The sequence below is a fragment of the Oncorhynchus masou genome, chromosome 16, assembly GCF_036934945.1.
Source record: "Oncorhynchus masou masou isolate Uvic2021 chromosome 16, UVic_Omas_1.1, whole genome shotgun sequence".
In the NCBI taxonomy this organism is placed as follows: Eukaryota; Metazoa; Chordata; class Actinopteri; order Salmoniformes; family Salmonidae; genus Oncorhynchus; species Oncorhynchus masou.
In genome coordinates, this window is record NC_088227.1 from 19,065,439 (window position 1) to 19,090,472 (window position 25,034).

General features: G+C 41.0%; 2 protein-coding genes across 14 annotated transcripts in view; both read left to right on the forward strand.

Moving 5' to 3' along the window:
• The window catches only part of LOC135557604 (vacuolar protein sorting-associated protein VTA1 homolog), a 45,342-nt gene extending 35,287 nt beyond the window's left edge, over nt 1-10,055 (forward strand). The window contains exons 6-8 of one of the 3 annotated variants that reach the window (XM_064991024.1): nt 4,438-4,653; nt 6,062-6,142; nt 8,427-10,055. In XM_064991024.1, the coding sequence (XP_064847096.1) occupies nt 4,438-4,653; nt 6,062-6,142; nt 8,427-8,572 (443 nt within the window). In that variant the 3' untranslated portion in view covers nt 8,573-10,055. The remainder of the gene's footprint in view (nt 1-4,437; nt 4,654-6,061; nt 6,143-8,426) is intronic. The other 2 variants (XM_064991025.1, XM_064991026.1) reach the window with 2 other exon arrangements.
• Nucleotides 10,056-12,432: 2,377 nt separating this feature from the next.
• LOC135557605 (adhesion G-protein coupled receptor G6-like) overlaps nt 12,433-25,034 on the forward strand; it is a 61,862-nt gene continuing 49,260 nt past the window's right edge. For 9 of the 11 annotated variants that reach the window (XM_064991028.1, XM_064991030.1, XM_064991032.1 and 6 more), the window contains exons 1-3: nt 12,433-12,750; nt 17,275-17,363; nt 23,595-23,945. In XM_064991028.1, the coding sequence (XP_064847100.1) occupies nt 12,749-12,750; nt 17,275-17,363; nt 23,595-23,945 (442 nt within the window). In that variant the 5' untranslated portion in view covers nt 12,433-12,748. The remainder of the gene's footprint in view (nt 12,751-17,274; nt 17,364-23,594; nt 23,946-25,034) is intronic. The other 2 variants (XM_064991029.1, XM_064991036.1) reach the window with 2 other exon arrangements.

The following is a 25,034-nucleotide window of genomic DNA, read 5'->3' on the forward strand; positions in this document are numbered from 1 at the left end:
TCTTGATTGGTTTTACTGTATTTTGATATGGGATAGATTTTTCAGATTTTTCTATTAGCTTATTTTAGATTCAGAGCCATTTTAACATTTTATTGCTTTTACTGTCTTATATTTGACCTGTTTAGTAGGTTATTGAAACCTACGTGTGGGAATAAATCTTGCTTTGTTTAGGGCCCACAGTGACTGCATTGTCTCAGATACATATTTGCTTGACTTTCCACTTCCCAAGGAGGAAGAGATGATTAGCAAGGGGAACGGAATGGAGGAAAACACTGTTGAAATGACAGAGAGCCAATAGGAAGCAACTTTGTTGATTAGCATATTTTCCCCAAGCCTCAACCGTGGTGCTGAACCCTGTCCCGATTGAAGAGTGAGCCAGAGGCAGAACAAACAAGTGCTAGCTGCTTGCCATGTTGCCCACAAGTCCAGTCAGTGAAGGCACGCTTGTTTTGTAGCCATGCCACCAAGCGATGGAAATTAGTACAGACGTATTTGAATCCTTAACATTTCGCAAAAAAATAAGGACACATCTCAAATAAGCAGTGGGTTGAGGGCAAAGCATGGAAAGTAGAGTTTAACTCCAATTCAGCTTCACAAGCTACAAATACGGTCAATGTTTTCTGACAGGGCATCAGTAATGTGCTGAAGTGTCTTATTCAGTCTATCATTAGGATTAGGGACTCTTTCAGAACATTCAGTACCTCTGCAGTCGCCAATCAATTACATTATCCATCATCTGCCATGTTTGACAGTTGTCCTTTTGGCCAAGTAGAAGACTGTCACCAGCTCAACTCTGATAAGTAGCAGCACGAAAATTGCCTTGCGGCTACTTTGTTTGAATCTTATTATTGGTTTAAAATATATAATTTCAGAGTGTCATTACGAGAAGGAACGTTTCTATGCAGTGTATCACTGGGCTGTGACTGCAGGACTGAATTTAATGCATATCCTTTCAATCTTTGGGATTGTCTGTCCTATGCACAAGGCAGCATTCCGAGCCTCGAGACTTGCGTTCGATTTAAAATCTTTACATCTGTTTACGATCCCTTCTTCACAGTCTCTGTCACTCAATTATCCCTGTGCACTCTTTCACCCTGCTGGCCATTTATTGGGTCCAACTGAACCAAGCCCTTGTGCTAGAGTCGCTGTCAACACCCATTTGAAACGCCCATCACTCCCAACTGTTATTGGCACAAATCAAGATTAAGTGGGCCATTGGCGAAACGCTCAACTACAGCTCCTGTCTCTGCTCCTTTCACTGATTCAGACATAATGTGTGACTTTATCTTTACTGTCTGTCTCTCACGTGGCTCTAATCGTGGGAGTTTCATCTGATCCAAAGAGAGGAGCGAGGTAGGGGGGGGTTTTATCTCGGAGCAATCAAGATCCCCCTCTGTAAGTAAGTAGAATACAATGCTGCTCAGTGTGTGAGGCTGAGGCTGTGCAGAGCTGGGCTGTGAGTGATCAGAGCAGAGAGAGTGTCTGCAGGGAAAATACCCGGTTCCGGTTACACAGCTCCATCGTTCTCCATATCTCAGAGAGATGTTCTGGGACCAGGCCTCCCCATCCTCATGTGGCCTACCCCCTCCAATTTAGCCCCTCAATCCTCTGGGTCTTCCCGTAGACTAACGGCCTTTCGCCCCACGACAAATGCCGACGTTGTCACATAAGCCCAGGCGGTTTATTTGTGTTGGCTTCCTCCAGCCATATAATTTCACCTTGAGTCTGGGGGGGGGGAAACGGGACAATATGCTAGAGAAACACAAATATTGGCAGAGGAAATGGTTTTAAGACTGACACAGAAACATCTATGAAAATGTGTCATTTTATGGAGGTTAGGGATCTATGTCCAAAGTGATGTCAAATATAGCACATGTTGTAGGCACAAACAATGTATGATTTTTAATCTCCGAAAATATGTTTGGGGTTAATATTTTCTTTCAATTAAATCTGGTCACTCTAAAATATGTTTTGAGCGTAGTATTACTTTTAATGAGTCTAAAAAAAAAAGGCGCCATACCCCTGAAATGGAATTTCCTACTTTTTTTCTCTCTGCATGACAGGATTTAAGCTTGTTCTTCTGGGATTTGGCTCACTGTGCTTTAGAAACATATGGTGCATATCGCAGCTCAGACTGAGTAGATAACCTTTTCCTGTTAAGCCCATTGAAGTTCAGTACACACAAAACACCTGACACTTTTTTTTGTCTGAATAGTCTTTTAAAGGCCAATATGTTTATTCTTTTATATGTTGTCGTTACTCAAGTACTTTTCTTTCAATCTTACGATTCATCTTTGCATAGGAAAACTTAGGCTTAATGCCTGGTATGTTTCTCCACAACTTAGTGTTCACATCGTTCCGTTTGAGCAGTATGCCGGCACTCGGCACATTGCCCCAAAGTGGCCATCTCTAATTCACCTCAGCCAATCCATGCCATGTCCTTGTGTGTTGGAAGCTCATATCCACTTCCATGGCTGTAAGGTTTCCTGTAACGTTCCTTTGCATCACTGGTTGCATGAAGGGAAAAAAGGGCCTCCTTGGTGACTCATTCCTCCTATTTGCACAAGACGGCGTGAGGAGAGGATGGCTGGTCTGGGACCTGGTGGTGCACGTAGTTTCATCTTGAAGCATACCCACGCCACGGTCTCCACAGTGACAAATGAACCCATCATGGTCTTCGAATTAGATTGAAGCATATTGCGGATTGAAGCTTCAGAAGTAAAATCCACATGATTGGAGAGAAAAAAATATGTGGGAAATGTTTTTGAAAGGGATTTACCAAGATAAAGTGTAGCATCCTGTTGTGCTTTGATGAAAAGTGTTTGTGACCTATTTGGTTGAGTTATTGTTGTACCCTACAATCTTGAGTCAGCCTCTAATATTGTTGCCACAGCAAGGAAATGATGTAACTCAGTGGGCAGTGTATCTGCATGTTGTCCTCTGACTTCATCCGCCGTAATATATTTTATTGGGTTGTTTATAGATTTATACCTCATATCAGTACTTAACATTCAGTCTTATTTGGTAGCATTGCCTTTAAATTGTTTAACTTGGGTCAAATGTTTCAGGAAGCCTTCCACAAGCTTCCCACAATAAGTTGGGGGAATTTTGGCCCATTCCTCCTGACAGAGCTGGTTTAACTGAGTCAGGTTTGTAGGCCTCCTTGCTGCTCGCACACACTTTTTCAGTTCTGCCCACAAATGTACTATAGGGTTGAGGTCAGGGCTTTGTGATGGCCACTCCAATACCTTGACTTTGTTGTCTTTAAGCCATTTTGCCACAACTTTGGAAGTATGCTTGGGGTCATTGTCCATTTGGAAGACCCATTTGCGACCAAGCTTTAACTTCCTGACTGATGTCTTGAGATGTTGCTTCAATATATCCACATAAATTTCCGTCCTCATGAAGCCATCTATTTTTGTGAAGTGCACCAGTCCCTCCTGCAGCAAAGCACCCCCACAACATGATGCTGCCACCACCGTGCTTCACGGTTGGGATGGTGTTCTTTGGCTTGCAAGCCTCCCCCTTTTTCCTCCAAATATAACGATGGTCATTATTGCCAAACAGTTCTATTTTGTTTCATCAGACTAGAGGACATTTCTCCAAAAAGTACGATCTTTGTTCCCATGTGCAGTTGCAAACCGTAGTCTGGCATTTTTATGGCGGTTTTGGAGCAGTAGCTTCTTCCTTGCTGAGCGGCCTTTCAAGTTATGTCGATGTAGGACTCGTTTTTCTGTAGATACAGATACTTTTGTACCTGTTTCCTCCAGCATCTTCACCACGTCCTTTGCTGCTGTTCTGAGATTGATTTGCACTTTTCGCACCAAAGTTCGTTCATCTCTAGGAGACAGAACGCGTCTCCTTCCTGAGCGGTATAATGACTGCATGGTCCGATGGTGTTTATACTTGCGTACTATTGTTTGTAAAGATGAACGTGGTACCTTCAGGCATTTGGAAATTGCTCCCAAGAATGAACCAGACTTGTGGAGGTTTACAATTTTCTTGGTCTTGGCTGATTTCTTTTGATTTTCCCATGATGTCAAGCAAAGAGGTACTGAGTTTGAAGGTAGGCCTATAAATACATCCACAAGTACACCTCCAATTGACTTAAATGACATCAATTAGCCTATCAGAAGCTTCTAAAGCCATGACATCATTTTCTGAAATTTTCCAAGCTGTTTAAAGGCACAGTCAACTTAGTGTATGTAAACCTCTGACCCACTGAAATTGGAATGCAGTGAATTATAAGTGAAATAATCTGTCTGTAAACAATTGTTGGAAAAATTACTTGTCATGCACAAAGTAGATGTCCTAACCGACATTTGTGGAATGGTTAAAAAGCAAGTTTTAATGATTCCAATCTAAGTGTATGTAAACTTCCCACTTCAACTGTATCTTAAATTCCTCTCTTCTTTTTTCCCCTCCTCGTCTCCCCAGATGAGGAGTATGGTGCTGAGGGTGGAGGGGGACCCTCCTCCCAGTCTGCTCAGCCCCAGTCATCACCTCATTCCCAGCCCGGCTTTGGGGATCCAAACCAGGGGTCTGGGTCCATGGGGGGTCCCCCCTACCCCCCAACCAACTACAATAATATCAACATCCCCCATGGAGCCCACTGCCCAGCCAACACACCTGCAGAGCTCCATCCACCTACAGGTACTGTATAGGAGCTATACACACCACCCTGTCATCCACAACACTCATCAGAGCCTTTAGATTGCTACCCATGAGCGGTTCATATCTTTAGATGGATCAGTGCAGTCTTTCTTTGTGATTACAAACATGATCAGCTCTAGCAGAGAGACAGAATGGTCATGACTAATTATTTCCTTGCCTAGTTTGACTAGGCTAATTCTTAATCTGACCATTTTTCGCTAACTTCTCCTGATGTATAGCAGAGTGGTGTTCCCCCTGACATAACTTGAGTACAGCTCTGCTCAAGCCTATGGGATACACTTTGCCATTGTACCCGTCTTGTATATTTTGGCATTTTCCCTTGGCAGGTCTTTTGTGAGCGGAGAGACAGGATTGTGTAATGAACCCTAATGACTGCTTTCTTTGCGGCTGACTTGTGTCCCATATCACCCAGGGGACCATTGAATCACAGAAAGCAGCCAACACTCAGTCATTTGTAACAGCCCCACCAGACAAAGACCAATGATATATGTTTGTTTATTCATTCTCTAGTGGTTATTATTAATATGTCACAGGCTCATTAAGGTTGCTGTTGATAATAAAGGACATCAACATAGGTTGTGGATGTAATATGGACAGTTGAGATTTATCATAGTTTCCTTATTGACTCAGTCTTGGCAGGCCGTGGGCGGCAGAGGTCTGTCCTGGTCTTGGCCTTGCTGACTTTACCCTGCGTGTCTTCCTGTTTCCCCTGCTATCACTCTCTCACCCTACCTTTTTAAAGATCAGAGTCAGAGCAGAGCCAGGGGTGAAGGCAGGGGGTCAGTGAGAGAAGGGTCCATTCTGAAGCCCTGATAGGGTGCTTTCCCCCGGAGGCCCAGGGCCTGCCTGTGTCCTCTGTGATTAGCCCACTGGCTCCCAGGCACAGAGGAAATGACTGGTCTCCACCCAGTGACCCCAGAGGTGCCCAGGCGCTAATTGAATCGGGGGCGACACGCCACGCTGCAAACCCCAGATCCTGCAATACAAACACATGAATTGTATCTGCACAGATTTCCCCCAGGACTTTCCTTGTTTTTTTGGACCAATGTAGCTGGAACCTGTTTCAGGAGTCTATACATTGGCTGTGAGGAGAAAGATTAACATTGTTCCAGATTATGATCATCAAATGTCACCTTGTTTTCATCATAGATCTGCAGTCAATCATCCGTTTGGTTGGAGTGAATGGACTGAGGCCTGGTCTCCAAGTGCATTCAAACCACTTGTCTTTATACATCATAAAGTCATATCCCAGCGTTAGCCAACGCATTTCTTGGTTGTGGCGTAGCAGAAGTTGAAAGTGCCCTGTGTTGTTTTTCCTGGCCTCTAGAGGTTCTGGGTGGACTAGAGAGGTGGACTGGACTAACTCTGCCCGGTTCCCCTGTGTTAGCAGGAGAAGCCATTAAACCAGTGCCTGTTCCCCGAAGCATTCCAGTGGTCGACCCGTCACTGCGGAGTGCCACTCAGGAAGGTAAGGAGTGAGAGCAGGAAGGTAAGGAGTGAGAGCAGGAAGGTAAGGAGTGAGAGCAGGAAGGTAAGGAGTGAGAGCAGGAAGGTAAGGAGTGAGAGCAGGAAGGTAAGGAGTGAGAGCAGGAAGGTAAGGAGTGAGAGCAGGAAGGTAAGGAGTGAGAGCAGGAAGGTAAGGAGTGAGAGCAGGAAGGTAAGGAGTGAGAGCAGGAAGGTAAGGAGTGAGAGCAGGAAGGTAAGGAGTGAGAGCAGGAAGGTAAGGAGTGAGAACAGGACAGGGACTGCACAGTACCCCCGTCCCTTCACCAGGCACCCTGGGGCTCAACTCGCCTCACACACACCCCAAAACCACCACCACCTGGCTGTAAGGAGACGAAGGGTGGGGGGCGTGAGGGGTAGAGAAAGACTGGCACATGGCAGGTCTCCTCATAAAATGCTTTATGGAAAACAGACTTCGGGCTCTTGGTTTCCAGCACTGGTGGGAAAAATATGACCACAGACAAAACCCAAATAATCACTGGCTGATGAAAAGAAAATGACTACATTACCAATTGCAGTGTCATGACAATGCAGCATTAATACATGTTAATGAGTAGAGAGCAGAAAACACAGCGTTTGGTTGGCATGAGAGGTGATAATTACATGGCTTACGCAGCAGGAGCCAGTGTGATAATGTTACACAGGACGTACGGTGCATTCGGAAAGTATTCGGACCCCTTGACTTTTTCAAAATTTTGTTACGTTACAGCCTTATTCTAAAATGGATAAAATTAATGTTTTTCCTTATCAATCTACACACAATACCCCATAATGACAAAGGTAAAAGTTTTTAAAAATTTTTTGCAAATGTATTAAAAATAAAAACAGCATACCTTATTTACACAACATTACCAAATACACTGAGGCACATTTTTAAAATTTGCTGCTAGAAGTTTATAGAATAAAAGTGTATAGTATAATAATTAAACAATGCTGTATAATATTTAAACAAACAATCCTAGCATTAGCGCAATTGCTAACTTGCGTTAGCGCAATGACTGGCATGCTAGCAGATACCCATAGACTTCCAGTCATTGTGCTAATACTAGTTAGCATTGGCTCGCGAAACTACCTCTAACTTCCTTTTATATTGGACACAGAAACATAAATATGGTATCCACGAGTTAATCTGACTCTAGGGATGTAAATAAAGGGCCTCATTGCCAAATTCCTGAAGTATCACTTTAATTTATGACCTTCAAAGCCAAGCAAAATAAGAAGAAACCGATAAACATTAGAATATTGACATTCTGTTTCTCTATTTGAGGAGGCTTTAGGCGATGTTTTGAAAACAGTTGAGAGTGCAGTGATGGTCTTTGACCAGACCATTTAACCTGCCCCCAAATATTAAGTAGAGTAACCACCCTCAGAGCTGTGCAAATCTTTCCTCAGATGGAACAGCATTTGCATAGTGGTATATTCTGAAGGGCCAAGGTTATAAAATTACCTTAATGCCCACCAGTGTCTGCCTTGATTTAACACAAGTGTTCAGAATCTACCCAACCTCGGCATAACCCTATCATTTAAATGCCTGGTGGTAAATGGGAGCTTCTTGTGGCAAGCCACAAATGCATCCCTTGCCATGTGGCTAATACATGAATACTTTTTGCCCGTAATGTTTATTTACATTTTTTTTGTAAATGGGACAGTCACCGGTAGACAATGCAAGATTGGGGAAATTTGGTCCATGATCATCATATTTTAGTATATCACTCACTGTAGCGGAGTGAAAGGGTAAGCAAGTATCCTAAATCATGTTATTATTCACCTCATTTTTTCCTCCCTCTACTTTTTAACATGTTGCAAAACCACATGTTCTTAGTCATTGTCCATACCGATAAATAGGCAGTAACATTACTTAACATATACACAAGAAACCTATCATTTTGAAAGACACCATTCAATGTTTATGTTCATGTTACCACAAATGTGCTTTGAAAACATTTTGAATTCTGAAGAAATTAAAAATGCTTAGCATATGTGTCTCAAATTCTGGTGATATTGCAGAGTGTGGTTGGATTTGTGAAATACGTTTTGAGTTCAGGGAGAAATCAGAGAGCTGTTTCAGGCTGGTCTGCCTCAGACAATTTATGACCTAATAGGGCGGGTCAGTGAAGGAGTAAAATAGCAGCGGCGTGTGTTACTCAGACACAATCTCTCTTACATTCTAGAATGTGATCTCTTAATTAACTTTTATTTTCAATAATTACACCTGTCTCACAGGAACTCCTTATTCTTTGTCTCGGCAGGTGACGTGCGCCTCACGCCAGAGGACTACACCAGAGCTCAGAAGTACTGTAAGTATGCCGGCAGTGCCCTGCAGTACGAAGACGTGGGCACGGCGGTGCAGAATCTGCAGAAGGCCCTGAAGTTGCTTACCACTGGCAAAGAATGAGACCCATTGTCCCCCGGCGTCACTGTATCACTACATGGCTGATCTGGCCCAGAAGAACTGAGACCGTTACCCTGTAATCTACAGCAACCCCAGCTGTATCCGTCTGAAGAAAGCAATTCTGTCCCAACATAACGTAAACAACAATGACATCTGTGTCTCCATATTGGACTCCTGCTGTGGAGCTTCCATCATGGCTGTCCATAACTAGTGAGTTGCTCACTAAAGACATCCCGAGCCTGTATGTTAAAACGGTGCATTTATCCCCTGCTAATATACTCCTTATATTAGTTTTCACGAACAACCTATTCACTGTAGTTTGATAACACTTTTGTATGCATGCACGTTTTGGGAACGTACTCATGTTGCAGTTCAAAGAATACCACATTTCTCATCAATTTTACGTACAGTAAAGTAGCCCAATGCTTCAAGTAGACAGTAGATATAATCCCCTATTTTCAGGCGACATTGATCTGCCCTTTTACTGTGTTTTCAATACAGTGTCTATTAGCCTTGTTTTCTCGGGTGAACGGACTGTCGTTTCTGCATCAACACAATTTAAATAAAATGTGTAAATTGATTGATGGTTGGTGACCTGTTTGTATATACTGATACTGTCTGCTTTAGTAAACAAAACTGAGGAGGACTTTTGTTCAACAAGAAGGGGACATATATGGTTGGTTTCCTAGACTAGCCATTGTGCATTCTTTTTAGTCTAGTACTAGGCTTCTTCATCTGTGTCCAGGAAACCGCCCCATAGAGAAGTATTGTCACTTTAGTTGAAACCCCTTCCCTTCACGAAACTTGGTCTTTTGGATGCTCTTATCTTTGACTGAGCAGTAGATTGGTCCATCCTCAAATATGCAGAAGTTTCTTGAGTGAATTTTGTGTTTCTAATATTTCTAAATTGTTCATTTCATTTATCGATGTGTACTTAAACGAAGGACTCATTTTCCCGTTTTTATTAAAACACATCAATTAAAGTATTTAGGTTATTGTTCATAATTTTATACATTTCCATAGTGATGTTGAACTGGGAAATATTGAAGCATGCCAGTGCTCCACACCGTAGAGACCGCAACAGTCTGTTGATGGGTTATTTGAATAGATTTATCCAGAATGCAACATCCCTCTCGACTGCTGTCTCCACTTGAAATGTATTTAACTAATTTGCTCTGTTTATGTAGCCAAGCTTTGAAGATGACCTTCTCTTCTCCCTTTTAGTGTTCGTTTGATAACAGTAATTGAACTGTAATGTACAGCCATTAGCGATTATTAAAATGTGCTGAAACTCTAAGAGCAGATAATTGAGTGGACCTCACTGTGGAATGTTCACTCTGAAGGCTCAACATATTAAATAAATGTGTAAATCAATGAGATGAAAGGAGTGAACAATTACATTTAGAACATTTGTAATCTCACCAGGGAGTCTGCATTACAAGGGGCATTGAAAAGAAATGCTGGAAATTAAACCTTTAATGAACTGCATGATCCCTGACTGACATTTTTGAGTCCTGCATTTGCAAAATACCACACTGATACCTTCCAGCACATTTTGTTCATTAAGTCAATCAGGTTACACTCCATTAAAATATGAATGAGACAGGAGAGATACCATGAATACCAAGTCCTTTGAGTGTCCTTAGGCTTCTACTAATTCAGGTAATAAATAATTAGTCGTCTGGGGTCATGTTTAGGTTTGCTCAACCTGTTCAATGTGATTACTATGCCTAGTTTCTTGATGTCATCATGCTCATTGTTTTTCTTCATTGCCTGCATGTTGCCTTAAGAGTTATACAAAGGGCATTGGCCCTTTATCTCTCAACTGGCTGAACTATCACCACCAGCATCTGTATTTGCCTGAGTCCCTTCCTTCCTTGTTGATGGGCGTGGTGTTGATGCAAATTAAAATCAGGTGGATTCCTTCTACGTATTTTTTCTAGCTGGAGTTGATGGGGGAGAAAAGTCGCACGTCAATAATTGTTGAAATCAATTATGGAAATCGGTCATTCTCTCTCTGTGACAAGTGAACAACTGCACCTTAACTCTGTGCACCATGTCCAGTCAGCCAATGAGTGGCTTGAGTTATGGTAAGTATTGGAGGTCATGGGGAAAAGATGCAGACATGTATTGCTTTCCACAGTTATTTTGCAACATTTCAATTTATATTGTTGTTATGGTTAGTATACCACCCATACACACAACGTAAACACTGCTCACATGATCAATCAATACTGGCCCTATTTAGCTCACTTGACAGTACTGTGGGAACATCAGCTGGGTTTGATCATCCCTTTGTCATGATTCATTATGTACTGGTAGGAGCTACTTCCTTGTCTTTTGTAATAGTTTAAAGCCTCCCCGCCATTATAAAACAGCTGTGTCCCCAGCTTTATAGGTCCCTCACAACTGGAAATGGAATCACTTTTGCCAGGTTGTTGTCTGTCATTTAGGGAACCATATCTGAAAGTTAGTTTATAGCTGTATTGACACGCCATAAAACTGTCAATGTTCTATTCTATTTTGGGATGTTTTGGAAGATGGGATAAAGTGCTTCCCCATAGTTTCATTCAAAGATCTGTCATGTCTAATTATCTTCATAGAACCCCCACCCCATTTTGTATTATTCTGTACGTGAATCCAGGACACTCCATTTAGTATGATATATTATGTTTCATTTGGTAGGAATTCATTTGTGGATGTCCATCCATTTTGCACGCTATGTTACAAATTACAATTCGTATGATCTATTACAAATTTGTAAAACTTATATGTTATGAACTCCACTTTGTTGTGACTAACGTTAGCTAGGGTAGGGGTTAGGACAAGGGTTAGCTAAAAGGGTTAGGGTTAGGGTTACGGGAAGGGTTAGCTAACATGCTAAGTAGTTGCAAAGTATCTCAAAAGTAGTAACTAGTTGAAAAGTTGCTAGTTAGCTAAAATTATAAAGTTGTCCGTGATCAAATTTGGATTGCTAGATAATAATAATAGTGATATAGACACCCACTCAACCACCCTCCTTTCATTTTTGCCTTAAGTAACCTGTCTTATGTAACCAAACATAACATATCGTACTCATTTGAGTGTCCCAGATGTATGTTTACTATGTTACATCTAGTCTATGAGACCAGGCTGCATTCAGATATCCAACCCTGTTAAGTTATCTCAAAGGAAGATCATTCTAAACTGCCATCGAAATCAAATTGCTTGGATCATTCATGGCCTACATACTAAATTCCACTATGCAGGAACTTGTTTCAGTCCTGTCCTCCCTCAGTTCAATAGATTCCATAAAAGATGCACTATGCAGAAATCACTCTGCAATTTCATGGTTGCTAAAGCTGCTGGGTTTTTCACACTCAACAGTTTCCCGTGTGATTCAAGAATGGTCCACCACTATTCTTGATACCATCCAACTTGACACAATTGTGGGAAGCATTGGAGTCAACATGGGCCAGCATCCCTGTGGAATGCTTTGGACACTTTGTAGAGTCCATGACCGGACGAATTGAGACTGTTCTGAGGGCAAAAAGGGTTGCAAACTCAATATGGACTACTCAGTGTATAATGAATTTTAAAGTTTAAAAAAATATGTAGCAATCGCAAAATAACCCTTTAAAGAATGTTTACGTTCGTTGTGGCATGGCCTACTGTCAGTCCATGCTGTAAGCGTCACAGACACAGAATAAAACAATTATCATGGGACCTAATTATGTGGAATCTGTGAATGTCCAATTTGTCAATTTTCACAGTGTGGTGGAGAAGCAACTGCTGTAGAATTCTGGATGGGTTTGTAGCATTTTGAGCACATTTTCTTAACCCCTGGGACTTGCCTGCCTGGCTTTAGTTGAGGGTGGGGCGCCAGAGGGAGAGAGAACGTCCTCTAGCTGTGTGCAAGGACACGGCCCTGAACGGTAAAACAGCTTTCCTGCTGTTTCCAGCATCTTGCGGGACGGGGAAAAGGTTCATCAATCGATTTGAGTTTCGACTTTGGGATAAGTGCGTGTTTAGCGTTTATACACTGAATTGTGATTGTCTGAATTAAGATTTCAAACGTCGGCGTGTCTCGAATTTGAAGAAGTTTCCAAAAGTTTTCCCAAAACTGCAAACTCCAGTCGGACGACAGGAGAGGAGATAATATGATTCTTCAAGGAGACCAGCTCCCTCTCCAATAAGATAATGTAAGTTATTACAACAACAAAACAGATTGCTCATGGCGTTATTGTCAATGCTTGACTTTTTCATTATCTGAGAGATTGTTCTGAGTGTGACCAGAGGATAACTTCATGGATGTTACATTGTTACACTTTTGTGTTTATTTACTATTAATTAGCCTATTGACTCTGAGAGTGGTCATAATATTTTCAAAACACAGTCAACATCTTGTTCTGTATAGTTAACCCATTTGACTGCTAATGTAACGCCGCTGGCCGTATTGCTATGGGGTTTTCATAAATTCATGTTCAATAGCACTCAAGACATGGTCAATTATTACATGCTAAATGCAAACTGCATGATGATGATGACACAAAGTAAACTCAACTACTTTAGAGGAAGTGAAAGTAGCTTACATTATAGAGAACAGCTTTTTCACAAACATGGATTTTTCTGCCTTACTCTACTGAACACACTACTGACCTTACTGAACAATAAATCGAGTGAAATTCATATTATTTCCTCATCTCTCTGGGTGCTGTATTGATGTATGCCACGTTTTAAAAAAAAATATAATTTCTACCAGATTTTGTATCTTCATAAAGACTATACATTGACATGTGTTGTCTTCTGAAGAGTCATCAGCATGTGAGAAATTACTGTTGAATGAGTGTTCGTATAATGTTCTTCACTGGTGTTACACAACCCTAGAATGTGTTCCAAAAGGTGATGTAAACTGAACGATTACAGACTGAACTCACAGCTTCCAGCTAGTTCCACCAGGTCCTCAATGTGGGACTTCTCTGACAGGACAGTGAATATTAAGAGATGTGAAATGAAGTCATAGAGAATCTGTTGAAAAGAAGATGCATAGCATCTACCTGCCCCAGGTGGCTGATGTCACTCCAAAAAACTGGGGGATTTAATTAAAAATCAAAGTCTTAATCTGATGGCTCGCATATCCTGAGACCAACAGCTCAGTGATGACACTATACCATTATAAGGCATCCTCAAAGGAGAGCTCTGTGAAGGGTGAGAAAGACAGGCCTTTAGCTATCGTCATGAATGTGTCTGGAGATGGTTCATTACTCTTGTCCAACCAGTCTTCTCTACTATAAGTACACCCTAAACATGTATTCCTACTAGTTTGGATATTGATAATACCGTCTTCATCTATGTTACTACTGCCCAGTTTTTATTACGAGGGCCTGGCATCAATGGGTTTGATGGACGTACGTGCAACGACAATCCACCCTAGCCATCAGATGAATCAGTCTTTATGTGTTCTCCATGGGACCCAAAGCACTGACCTCTCTCTGCTTGTTTTGCATTCATATTTACATATTTTGAGAGAAACAACTTTCAACAAAGAACACTTTTTCTCTAATGTCAGGAATTGCATGAATTAATGTGATAAGCAATTAATTGAGTCTTGTTCTCTAGGCCTAATGCTATAAAATACGTGTAAAGATGTAATTCACTTCCTTAGTTTTTCTTCTACATTTGAAAGGGTACTGTCTACTCGACTGTTTAGGCTACTAAATAAAAAAAAGGGGATTGTTAGAAATGTCAACTCTATTTCAGAGGTTTCCTTCCTTTGTACAACACAATCATAACCAATCATTTCCAATAGCCATATTAGTTACTCTTTGAATAGTCAAAGTAACAATGGATGACTTTAGAATTATGAGAAAGTATATACGTGGCTTTTTTGTGTGTGAAATTTGAATAGTCTACTTTGCCATATTCATACTGTTTATACTGAGTCTGTTCAGAAAGAATATTGACTGTCCTTTGAGATAAGGTCGTGGAGCTATAAGGTCGTGGAGCTATAAGGTCGTGGAGCTATAAGGTCGTGGAGCTATAAGGTCGTGGAGCTATAAGGTCGTGGAGTCGTAAACATGCCAGTTCTTCACTACTGAGTATTGTTTTCTGAATGACTATAAGAAAGGATTTTCCTTCCTTCTCTTGATGAGATCACCTCTCTTGATCTTTGTTTCCTGGTAGCCATGATGAACGTGATGAGGTAAAATACTGTTGTCTGAATAAAATATGACCAGGGATCATGGCCTTTGTGTGCTTGGCCTATATATATACTCCATATCACTTTTCTCGGTGCTCCTTCTGCTTGCGAGGAAGTTGAATTGCGATACTCATCATCTTGTCTTAGTGAGTTCCCTGGCAGGGCTTTGAGTTAGGACGCAGTGAACTTGGGAGGGCACACAGTGAACAAAACAACAGTGGGTCAAGTTTAGTGAATTTTGTGAATATAACGATGTTATTTAAAATCTTCATTGAAGCAAGGGAGAGGGTTTGGTATTTTTCCATACTCTGATGCTGTCGCTACGAAGATGCTCTGAGTCACCAGGATCACATTGATGTCAGTAAATTACTATCCCGTGACTACAGTGATTGCATCTCTTCAGGAATCATTCAATGGGTGATACCTACTGCCTACTGAGAAAATGCAACATAGAAAGAAGCTCACAGAAGCTTTGAAATGTCATTTTTAATCTTCCTCCAGCACCACCCATAGCTCAGGCAACACCTAGAGTACCGGTGAACACCCAGGTCCAGGAATGGCTGAAGAATTGCAACATTTGTCTAGAACTAACACTACAGATAGCAATACTGGGTGATTTGAAAAGCCATAGTCAATCAATCAATAATATAATAATTATTTTAGCAAAAATGTTTATTTTTAATTTACAATCTGTAGAAGCTATGAGAATAGGAAGGTTCAATTATTTTGTGAAGCATCACAGCACAGTTGAAAAATATATGGCAAGTAGAAATCTGAAATGGTTGATGTTGAGAGACAGATGGGAGGGGTTGAATGGAGCTGAAGGGTGGGACTAATAACAAGATAAACAATGTAAAGCATAAGGGATCTGTAAAATGTATATAGGTTCGGAACTTCTGTGAAATAGCATAGTTACAAATAGAAATCAAACTGGATGGACATCAGAAATAGAGGAAGGACTAAGAACAAACAAGCTAGAACTATTGTAAAGTAGACTGTGTCTGTAAAATGTGTATAAGATGTATAAATTGAAGATAAAAGCAGAAGTGTTTATTAGTTTGCTCCAATTGGGGGATCGGCAGAAGGGTTTGCGGGGAATAATAATAAAGGTATATTCTTTAAAAAAGTATGTATGTCTATATAGGTATGTGTATGTATATATGTGTATATATATATGCATGTGTGTATGGATATATATATTTACCCCAAAAATATGGGGGATTGGAAATGATGCAGACAATTACATTGGAAGCAGTCCGTCCAGATAGAGTCTCGCTCAGTGTAGTGGAAGTTAACAGAGGAGGCCCTTTCCTCTCCAAGATTGAGGAGGCGAACAGGGCCTCTTGGCAGATGCTCCATCCTGTCCATTATAGTTTAGGCCCACAGCAGCTCAACCATATGAGTAGCTAATAGTCGCTAACCCCCAGCTCTGTGAAATGACTTGGGTTTGGAGTATACTGTAATTTCCTGACTGACTGAGAGGTTTGTTTGTGTGGCCTTGAGTTGATTGGGAGAACGTTAGAAAACGAGGTGACACAGAAATGTTCAAATGACTCAGATTCAGATGGGGTCATGGGTCACGTGTGAATTCAGAGAAAAATTACACCTAGAAACCAAAGAGAAACATCCTCACATGACAAGAGGTTGATTTTGTAGTATCTCTGTAGTAACCCCACATCGATGTACAGTATCTGGACAGCAGAGACCCAGCAATAAAACATGTGTTAAGAAGAATGGATTGACTCTGCTTGCTGATTGTTCCCATCACATTACAGTTTTCATTCTGTATTCTTGCTGTGGACCTGGTTTAGGTTTGTACTGTTTGATTGTTTTGTTAGTGATTGATCGAATTCACTTGCGGACATGTTAGATAAGATTAGAGTGAATTTATGCTGATTGACTAGTGTATACATTTTTATTTATCGATGGTCAACTCCTCTCAGACAATGTGGACGTTTCATATGTAATTGTTTCATTTATCTATTACATTTTAAAGACACAGCTTTTTTCCATCAACTGAATGATATTCCTGGAATGTAAAGTCTACAGGCAAGAGGGTTGTATATACTGTATGTACCCAGAGATCAAAACAGCCACATTGGTTATTATGGGCATGGCTAATGACAGTAATTGGTGTATTTTCCTTTCGTTATTATAATACGATTTTCATGTGAAATTCAAACACGGAGCATTGAATGAACCACCACACTGATGCAGTCTGTCGGATACTTACCACTGGTGCTGTCTAACTCTGGAAGTCATTACAACTGACATGGGATAATTATTTAGCATTATATAACAAAACTGCATCTGCTTTGCTGTGGTCCCTCGTTGTGCGGAAAAATATGGTTCCATACCACAGATACATAATTCAAATGTTGAAAGTGGACTCAAATTGCAGACCCATCAGTATGAATAAAGAAACTGTATGTGTGTGTGTATTTATGTCATTTGTGTTACTGCATGTGTATGACTATAACACGATAACCAGTATGTCTCCAACCTAATTGTGATTTGTGATTGACAGGGAGTCTTACATCTGTGGAGGATGGTGGCGTTGGAAGTTCCGTAATGCCCTGCCAGTTGCCCTGCTGTTGATGTCCCTGCAAAGACAAGGTACAGATTGATTATACTATTGGCATCGCTTGTGTTTTCTTATGTTTTGAATAGTATTCCTCCTGAAAGAAAAAATAAAAATGGATATTGATTTCTGATTGTTTCCATTGCGGTTGTTAAACTGTATGCCATTGCTTTCTCTCAACATTGCCCTCCTTTCATTCTGTCTTTTTTTCCCGTTTCAGTGATTGTGCTTGTTGCGCTTCTGCTTTCTCATGTTTGTTGCTTCTGTTAACACTGGCACTCATTGTTTTACATATGTACCTTCAGAATGATTGGACACCGAAAGGCAATTGTTATCCACAGTACAGTAGTTTGGTATCAGTAGCTATCAGACCTGCAAGTCAAACTATGCACTGGGCAGAAACATTGGTGTTACCTTTATTAATCCGTTCATTGGCGACAACTGATATACGAGTACTGTAGATTCCATAAAAGCACAAGACAGTCATGATATCTAAAAGAAATGCCCAGTACATGGGCAGTTAAGTCTTGGATAAATACTTGTGGCAGTACTTGTGATGGATAAATGCAGTCATTGTGCAGAATTGGATAGTGTCACTTTAGACAGCGATGACAAGACACTTTTTTTCATTTATCACCACCAGGTAATCCCGAAAGGGGATTTAAATATGTGTTTCATTACACTAACAGACTCTGAAACAGGGTCAATGTTTCCCAAATGACAAATGAAAATGTTTCGGACTTTGCTTTCGTGCTTTTTCATTTTGTCACGTGCGATGTTTGACAGCAAAAAAAAAAAAAAAAAACACGAGACAAAATATAATTTTGACCCGAGTGTGCCGTTGAACGTTCTGCTAAGAGTTTTTCGGCTCAGCATGTGTGTAGGTCTAGGCTAATGTGTTTACCACACGAGCTAGCCCTGTTGAAGCCAGAAAAAGGCTTCCGCTCTGTTGCAATTCAGGCTTTATAAAGCTCACACCACTTCTCTCACCTAGGAGATAAAACATTGTTCTCCTGCATGTTGTAAGTCTTTTATTCAGTTCTGGGTGTTCTGTAGTTTTGTTTAGAAAGCAGTCTTTTTTTCTATTTGTTACATGTCATAGTTGGCTGTGTTGGTTAGTATTGGCAGGCAGACCTGAAGCAGAGGCATTTATAGTTCTGGTTGGTTTTCAGATAAGGCTTGGATCATAGGAGATTCAGTGCCGGGAAACAGGGCACTTTTTTAAAGTGTTTTTGGTGCCAGAGAGAGAATCAACAGAGTGATCTCAACTCGCAAACAATTGTTGTCATAAAATGCTGCCCCATTTTTACTATTAAATACATACCATCTATCACAAGAAACAGGAGAGAAAGATATTTACTCACAAAAAAAGAATAGAAAATTGAAGATACAAGGAAAATGTCAATAGAGTTCCTTTATTAAGTAGGACATCAAGAGAGGAATTTTGACTCAGACATGTCAACAGTTTATGATTAAATCCACATGGGTATCTGGCACCACAGGGCAGAGAACTCCCATTTCTGTTGTATTTGAATTGTGACACTTCTTACAACCACAAATGAACAGAACATCAAGTTTCCCCCCATCAATTGGCATTCCACAAAATATGATCTACGCTATGTTAAAGTTTTGACTTTGTCATAACATGCGTGGGTGTGTTCCTGGTGATGAGCTGTGGTCTCAGCAGACCTTTGAAAACAAATACAAATTGGCAGAGCTGTTCCGTGCTCCGCCATGTCACAGCAGCACAACTCCCGTATGTCAAGAAGATGGAGTCATATGTGATTAAACTGCATGGGCCTCACTCCCCCACTCAATTAGCCCTCTCATGAAAGACAGGGGCGGGACAGAGACCCGCTGAGATACAGGTATCCCAGGTGTGCTGCCAGGAGACCAGGAGGGGGCCGCTTGAAAGCAGCCAAGTAATCTGGAGGATTAAACTTTCCTCAGAGGTCCCCCATCTGAAAGAGTCTATTTTTAGGCGGTGGGAGTGTCAGTGAATGTTTGAGCCCCTTTCTGCCCGTCTCTGCGTATCTGGCATTCCATCCCTTGGCACCATCCCACTGCAGCATGCCCTGCCGCCTCTCAAAGGAGCTTTCTGATCAAACCCTGTTTTTTAGTCCCTCTCTTCACTGACCTTCATCGCCCTTCACGTTTCAGTCATGCTGCAGCAACAACACCGTGCGAATCTCATTACAGGTCAGCGTCTTCGGGTTTATACAGTAACAATGAGGTTTTGTGTTCTTATGTTAATGTATCATTAAGATGAGAATGCTTTTAATCATGGAAATGCAGATTACCATCTCTTTGAAAGTTAAATGTAGGCAAATGTTGCTCTTTTAACTTCTGTACTGTACAGAATCACTTTTTGAAACCCGCAATTATTGAACACATTGCCAGTCAGAATGGAAAAGACTTTGAATATTGAAAAAGAAAGATGCCTTTTTATTTAACATGAAATTACTTTCCAGGAGTTGCTGCACATGATGTGCTGAAGCCAGCTATAGTTGACTCTCACATTGGCAGCAATTAGCTGTAGTAATTATGTTCATTGACTTGCTTCACAAACTGCATTAACTGAAAAAGAGTTACTTCGATGTGGGTCTAAATGTGTATGTGTGCACGCGTGCGTGCGTGTGTGTGTGTGTCCTCTGAGCCATGTGAGTACAGAGGAGCCTGGTCAGTCCCTCAGCAGCGGTCAGGGCATGGTGTGTCTAGTGTTTCTTTTTGACATACAAACTGAGTAAACATCGTTTGGCATGTTGTTTTTCCTTTTGCGCACCACACACACACACCACACCAGTGGCTGACAGCATCTCACACACACACACCAACACAGACCCAGACCAGTTGTCAAACGTTGATCCCATTACTTGTTTATTCAACTCCTTAGCGTGAAGGGAGTTCGTTCATGCTGTTGTTTTTTCCTCTGGACCCTGCCAAATGTTATGAAAATGCCACCATTTCGTTGGGAGGGATTCTAGTTGACTCCACTTAATTATAACCACAGCAGCAGAACCACAGTTCTGTTGGTGTTCTTGTTGTCTATGTTGTATCATATTCTGTGGAATCGCTCTTGTTGTTGTTCAATGCATCTTCTTTTTGATGTTGTGGAAGTAAAACAGAGATGGGTCGTCGGGACATCCTGGCACACTCTCCAACATGTGTTCCCATTTTCAATAACATGATTTAATTACACTGAGTGGCTGTTATGCAGTCGTTTATTTATTCGAATTCATGCTATTCTCATAACATGGAAAAAGGGAGGAGAAAAAACATGTTCAAAGCAGAGTGGATCCAGGTAATTAATTTTATGGCCAACCACCGTGTTAAAACTCCCTACTGGTGGCAGAATCAAGAAAGATTCAGACTTGCCAACGTGCTAAGTGGTACATTTAGGAGCGAAGGGGAATAAAATCAATGACCTTTATTCCTTGCAGTTGTGCTTGTTCCAAGAGCGTCCAAAATCAGTATCTTAATGTTTACACACTTTTTACTTTTCTAATTCAGTCGTATTTTCATCTTATTCAAGTGCTGGCATGACATGTGGGAATAATTCAGACTGATACTGCTTGTCAGATGTTTTACTAAAGTTGTATGATTCTCAGAGTCTCCTATTACATAGAAATGTGATGATCCCACATAATGTAACCTACAGTGTAGCTAGATACTGAGGCTAAATGCTTTGTGCAATTGGAACCACAGAAAATATCAAAGGCTACATTCTAAGAGTAAATTTGCTAGGATAAATCATTAATTACTTGTTATATTAAATACCCGTGGGACTTTAGTTAAGAACAACATTTGCATTTAGATGTGTTTATGTTTGGTTTACGAAAGAGATAATGGAATTTCATAGCATTTAAACATTTGAATAAATAATTAATACTTAAATAAACAGTTACCTACAAACACAGATCATGCTTTTGTTATGGCAAGTACTTAAAAAATACTGTTCTGTCATCAATGAGGCTAAGAACTTGGTTGTTTCTCCTTAGAACAATCTAGAAACCATTTTGCAAACCCAACCACAACCCCTGAGCTCACAAATGTGCGCCATTGTAACCTTAATTCCCTTTTTACATGTCTCCTATCGATGGCTATCACAGTCATCATTTGCATTGGTGTTACTTCCTCACCAGTGTCTGTTCATCTCACTGTCCCTTTGTAGCAGTTTGTGTCATTGTAAAGTCATATCACAACACCCAATGTCATCCTTTGTATTTCTCTCTGTTTGGGCAGAGCTGGTAAATCACTAGCGATTCTGACTGGTTAAAAGAAGATACCCAGCCACTTTATTACGTCACTTATCTTAGATTTTTGGGACTGTGCCCAGGGTTATGAACCTGATGAATCATAGAGGCAAATGAGAGGGGCTCTCGCTCGCTTTGCGTTTCATCTTCCACTCAAACACTCCTAATGAAACCAGTGCACAGCGCCAGTATGCCACATTCAATTATGTTTTGGACGTTAATTGGACTGTTTGGTAATCCCTTACATCCATAAGAATATAATATCTTTCACTTGAAACACTATAATTGAATCAATTTGTGTTTATTTTATAGATACGTGTGGCTGTTACTTAGTATCATTTGTTAATTTTCAGTGGATAAGTGGATAATGGTTGCAGTTAGCTTCATATTTAGATTACAGGTAGATGTGGGATGCAGTTGACCTTTAAAGGTTCCGAAGCTAGTCTGGCTAGTCTGCCATGATTATCTATCATGTGATATGTAAGAGAATGCTTGAGATGTTGTTGGCAGTAATATTTTTGTCTTTGACTAGGCCTCACATATTAGGAGGTGTTTGTAGACTATGGAACAGCCACTCTATGCTGTAATTCGGTCAGCCTGAGTGAGTGGATTTAGTTTTTAGGGCTCTCTTGACCCTCTCAGCTGAGAAGAGGGCACATGTTGGCAGATATAACAGTGCCACAGGAGGACCAGGCTGTAATCTGAACCAGCATCAGTCATCCATTGTGGGGTGCATAACACTTCTAATGAGTTGATTTTCTGAAGCAAGGACAACTCTGGCCTGGAATCAGGCGATAAACAAAAACGTGCGGTTTTGGTCGGAATTGTTTCCAGTAATTGGAGATTTTGCTCTCACTGTTATTGAGAATTCCCTAGACCCTCTCCAAGGGTAGAATTCTCTGGATTGTTGCCATCCAGGTTTCCTGATCCCTGATTTGATTCAGTTTGTAGAGAAATGACACCGCAAAGGTAGCATTGTTCCTGCCTGTAAGACATCAGCCACAAGGATCAGAGAGTTAGGTGAGCGAACGAGAACACCCAACATAACCACTGCTGATTCCCATTGTATGAGTTTCGTCCAGCGTTTGCCTTTTGATGTGTAATCCAATTTGACTGACATTTCGTAGAGAAAGACTTACAGCTACAGAACATTTACTGTTGCTCACAATCAAGTTCAAACGTTGGATCAAGAAGCTTATGGAGAAGAGACAAAAACGGTTACTGGCCATATTGAGATTGCGGAATTGAATTCGGTCTTATTAAAGTTCTAGAAGACTGTATTACATCACCGAGTTCAATGACTGTTCTGAAAGAGATCCCATCATTATGCAGGCTTTATGTGTTTTCTGACTGTACTACTTGTCTGCAGACCACTCTCATTTGTATTCACATTTAATGTTTGTTTATGCTAAATAGAATAGGCCGTCTTGTACTTTGTGTTGGATGCCGATCAAGAACGCCACTTGACCGACTTTAATTGCTCCGCAGTGGGTTTTTGCTCTTGAATGTTTCTGCCCCACTCCAATGTTTGCTATGGTTTTGGCTCACATATTAGACTGGCCTGGGTAAACAGAAGTCATTGTTTTCTGGGTGAAGATTTCTTTCCAGCCTATTAAACACTTTCTCTGCGCATAGTCTTCAGGTTACATTTAAACCATAGCTCTGGTATTTTATCATCTCAACATACATTTTTTCAACTGCATGTGTAGTCTGAATAGCTTGTTTCCACTGACTTACTCTTGAATCTTTGCTACTCCTAATCGAAATCTCCTGTGAGTCTAAACCTGAGATGGTCCCTGTTGTCTGACTCTGTCACTGGTCCACTAACACAGTCTCTCTGACCTCTGACCTTATTACCTGGCCTTGCACTGTTGCACTACTGACCTGACTCCTCCTCCACTGCCTTACTTGTCCCTTGTCCTGTCCTGGTGTCCCCTGGTGTCTCCTGGTGTCTTCCTGTCCTCCCTGGTGCTGGGGTGTAGTAGTGACAACATGTCCCTGTTTTTGGTTCAGCAGTGTTGAGCTGTAGTAACTCCAACTGCGTTGTGGTGCTCAAGGACTCCCAGGGTGAATTCAACTCCCCCTGCTACCCACAAGATTACCCCAGTAGTCAGGCCTGCAAGTGGACTCTGCAGGCTCCAGCTGGATTCATTGTGCAAATAACCTTCTCTGACTTTGAGCTTGAGGAGGCCCTTGGGTGCATCTACGACCGCATCATTGTCAACACCGGCAACCAAGATGTTAAGTTTTGTGGTTTAACAGCCAAAGGACTGACGCTAAACTCCACCGGCAATGTGATGGAGGTGTCATTTAACTCAGACTTTAGCGTCCAAAAGAAAGGCTTCAATGTCAGTTACAGGCAAGGTATGTTTTCAAGCAGGCAAGCTTTCTTTTCTGTTTACTTACTTCTGTTTTTACAGGTATATTTTTATGGTTACCGTGATTGTTAAGTTTATTATGATTATTATGATTCTTCTTATGTTTTGTCGTTTGAATGTTTGTACATTTTCTTCTCTATTTTCAACGTGCTTATTTAGATGTTAATGTTTAACCATGTCCTATGACTGTAAGCCTCATGGTATTTATAAGTCATTCCCCAAAAGAAACATTACGCAAGCGTCAAACATCTCCGCCCTTCTACTAACCAAACAGCAACATGGCTCGAGACAAACATGTCTTCCATCCACTATGCTAGCTTAAAAAATGACACTTTTTTATAAAAATGTATTTCTGACACAATGCTGTGCGTCTCCCTTCAAAAATATTCAGTTCCCTTTTCTTAAATAGAAAGGACCCTAATAAGCACAGGCGACATGAAATAAAAATAATTTTGAAATTAGTAGTCAGAGAAACCAATGACAGGGTGAGTGAATGATAAAATGGAGTGTTTTATGGTGTTTAGCCTATATTCAGTTTATAGAATCCCAGTCCCAACCTTTATCTAGGCACCATAAACCCTCCACATCAAAGAGGTACAGTAAACGTAATCGCACATAGCTCCTCCACCACATTATCCCTTCACATGGCCGAATCAATTCAAATCTCTCCCAGCTTGAATATAACCTCTTATTCACAATGGGTCCAAGTGTGACTGAAGTGTCAGAGAATGGTATCCTAGCTTTCCAATGCCGTCAAATGATTCAATAATATTTTCTCAACATTTTACTGTGAGAGATTTTCAGCCAGCCATGTTGGAACATGGTATGCTTTGCATTATGCAAGCAAGAGGCTAAGGAAAACCGGCTTTGTGAGGTTTCCACAATGTTTGGTTCTAGTTGGCTCCTTTGTCATCGCCAGGCATTGAGTATCAGTTTAAGGCATGTACATTGGATGAGCTAGATTGAGTTAGACGAGTTAGATTGAGTCATTTATACACCGCATCACATGAGCCTTTGTTCTCCCACACCCATCAGTTGGGGTCTAAGCTCCTATTGGGTTTGGGCTCGGTGGTGG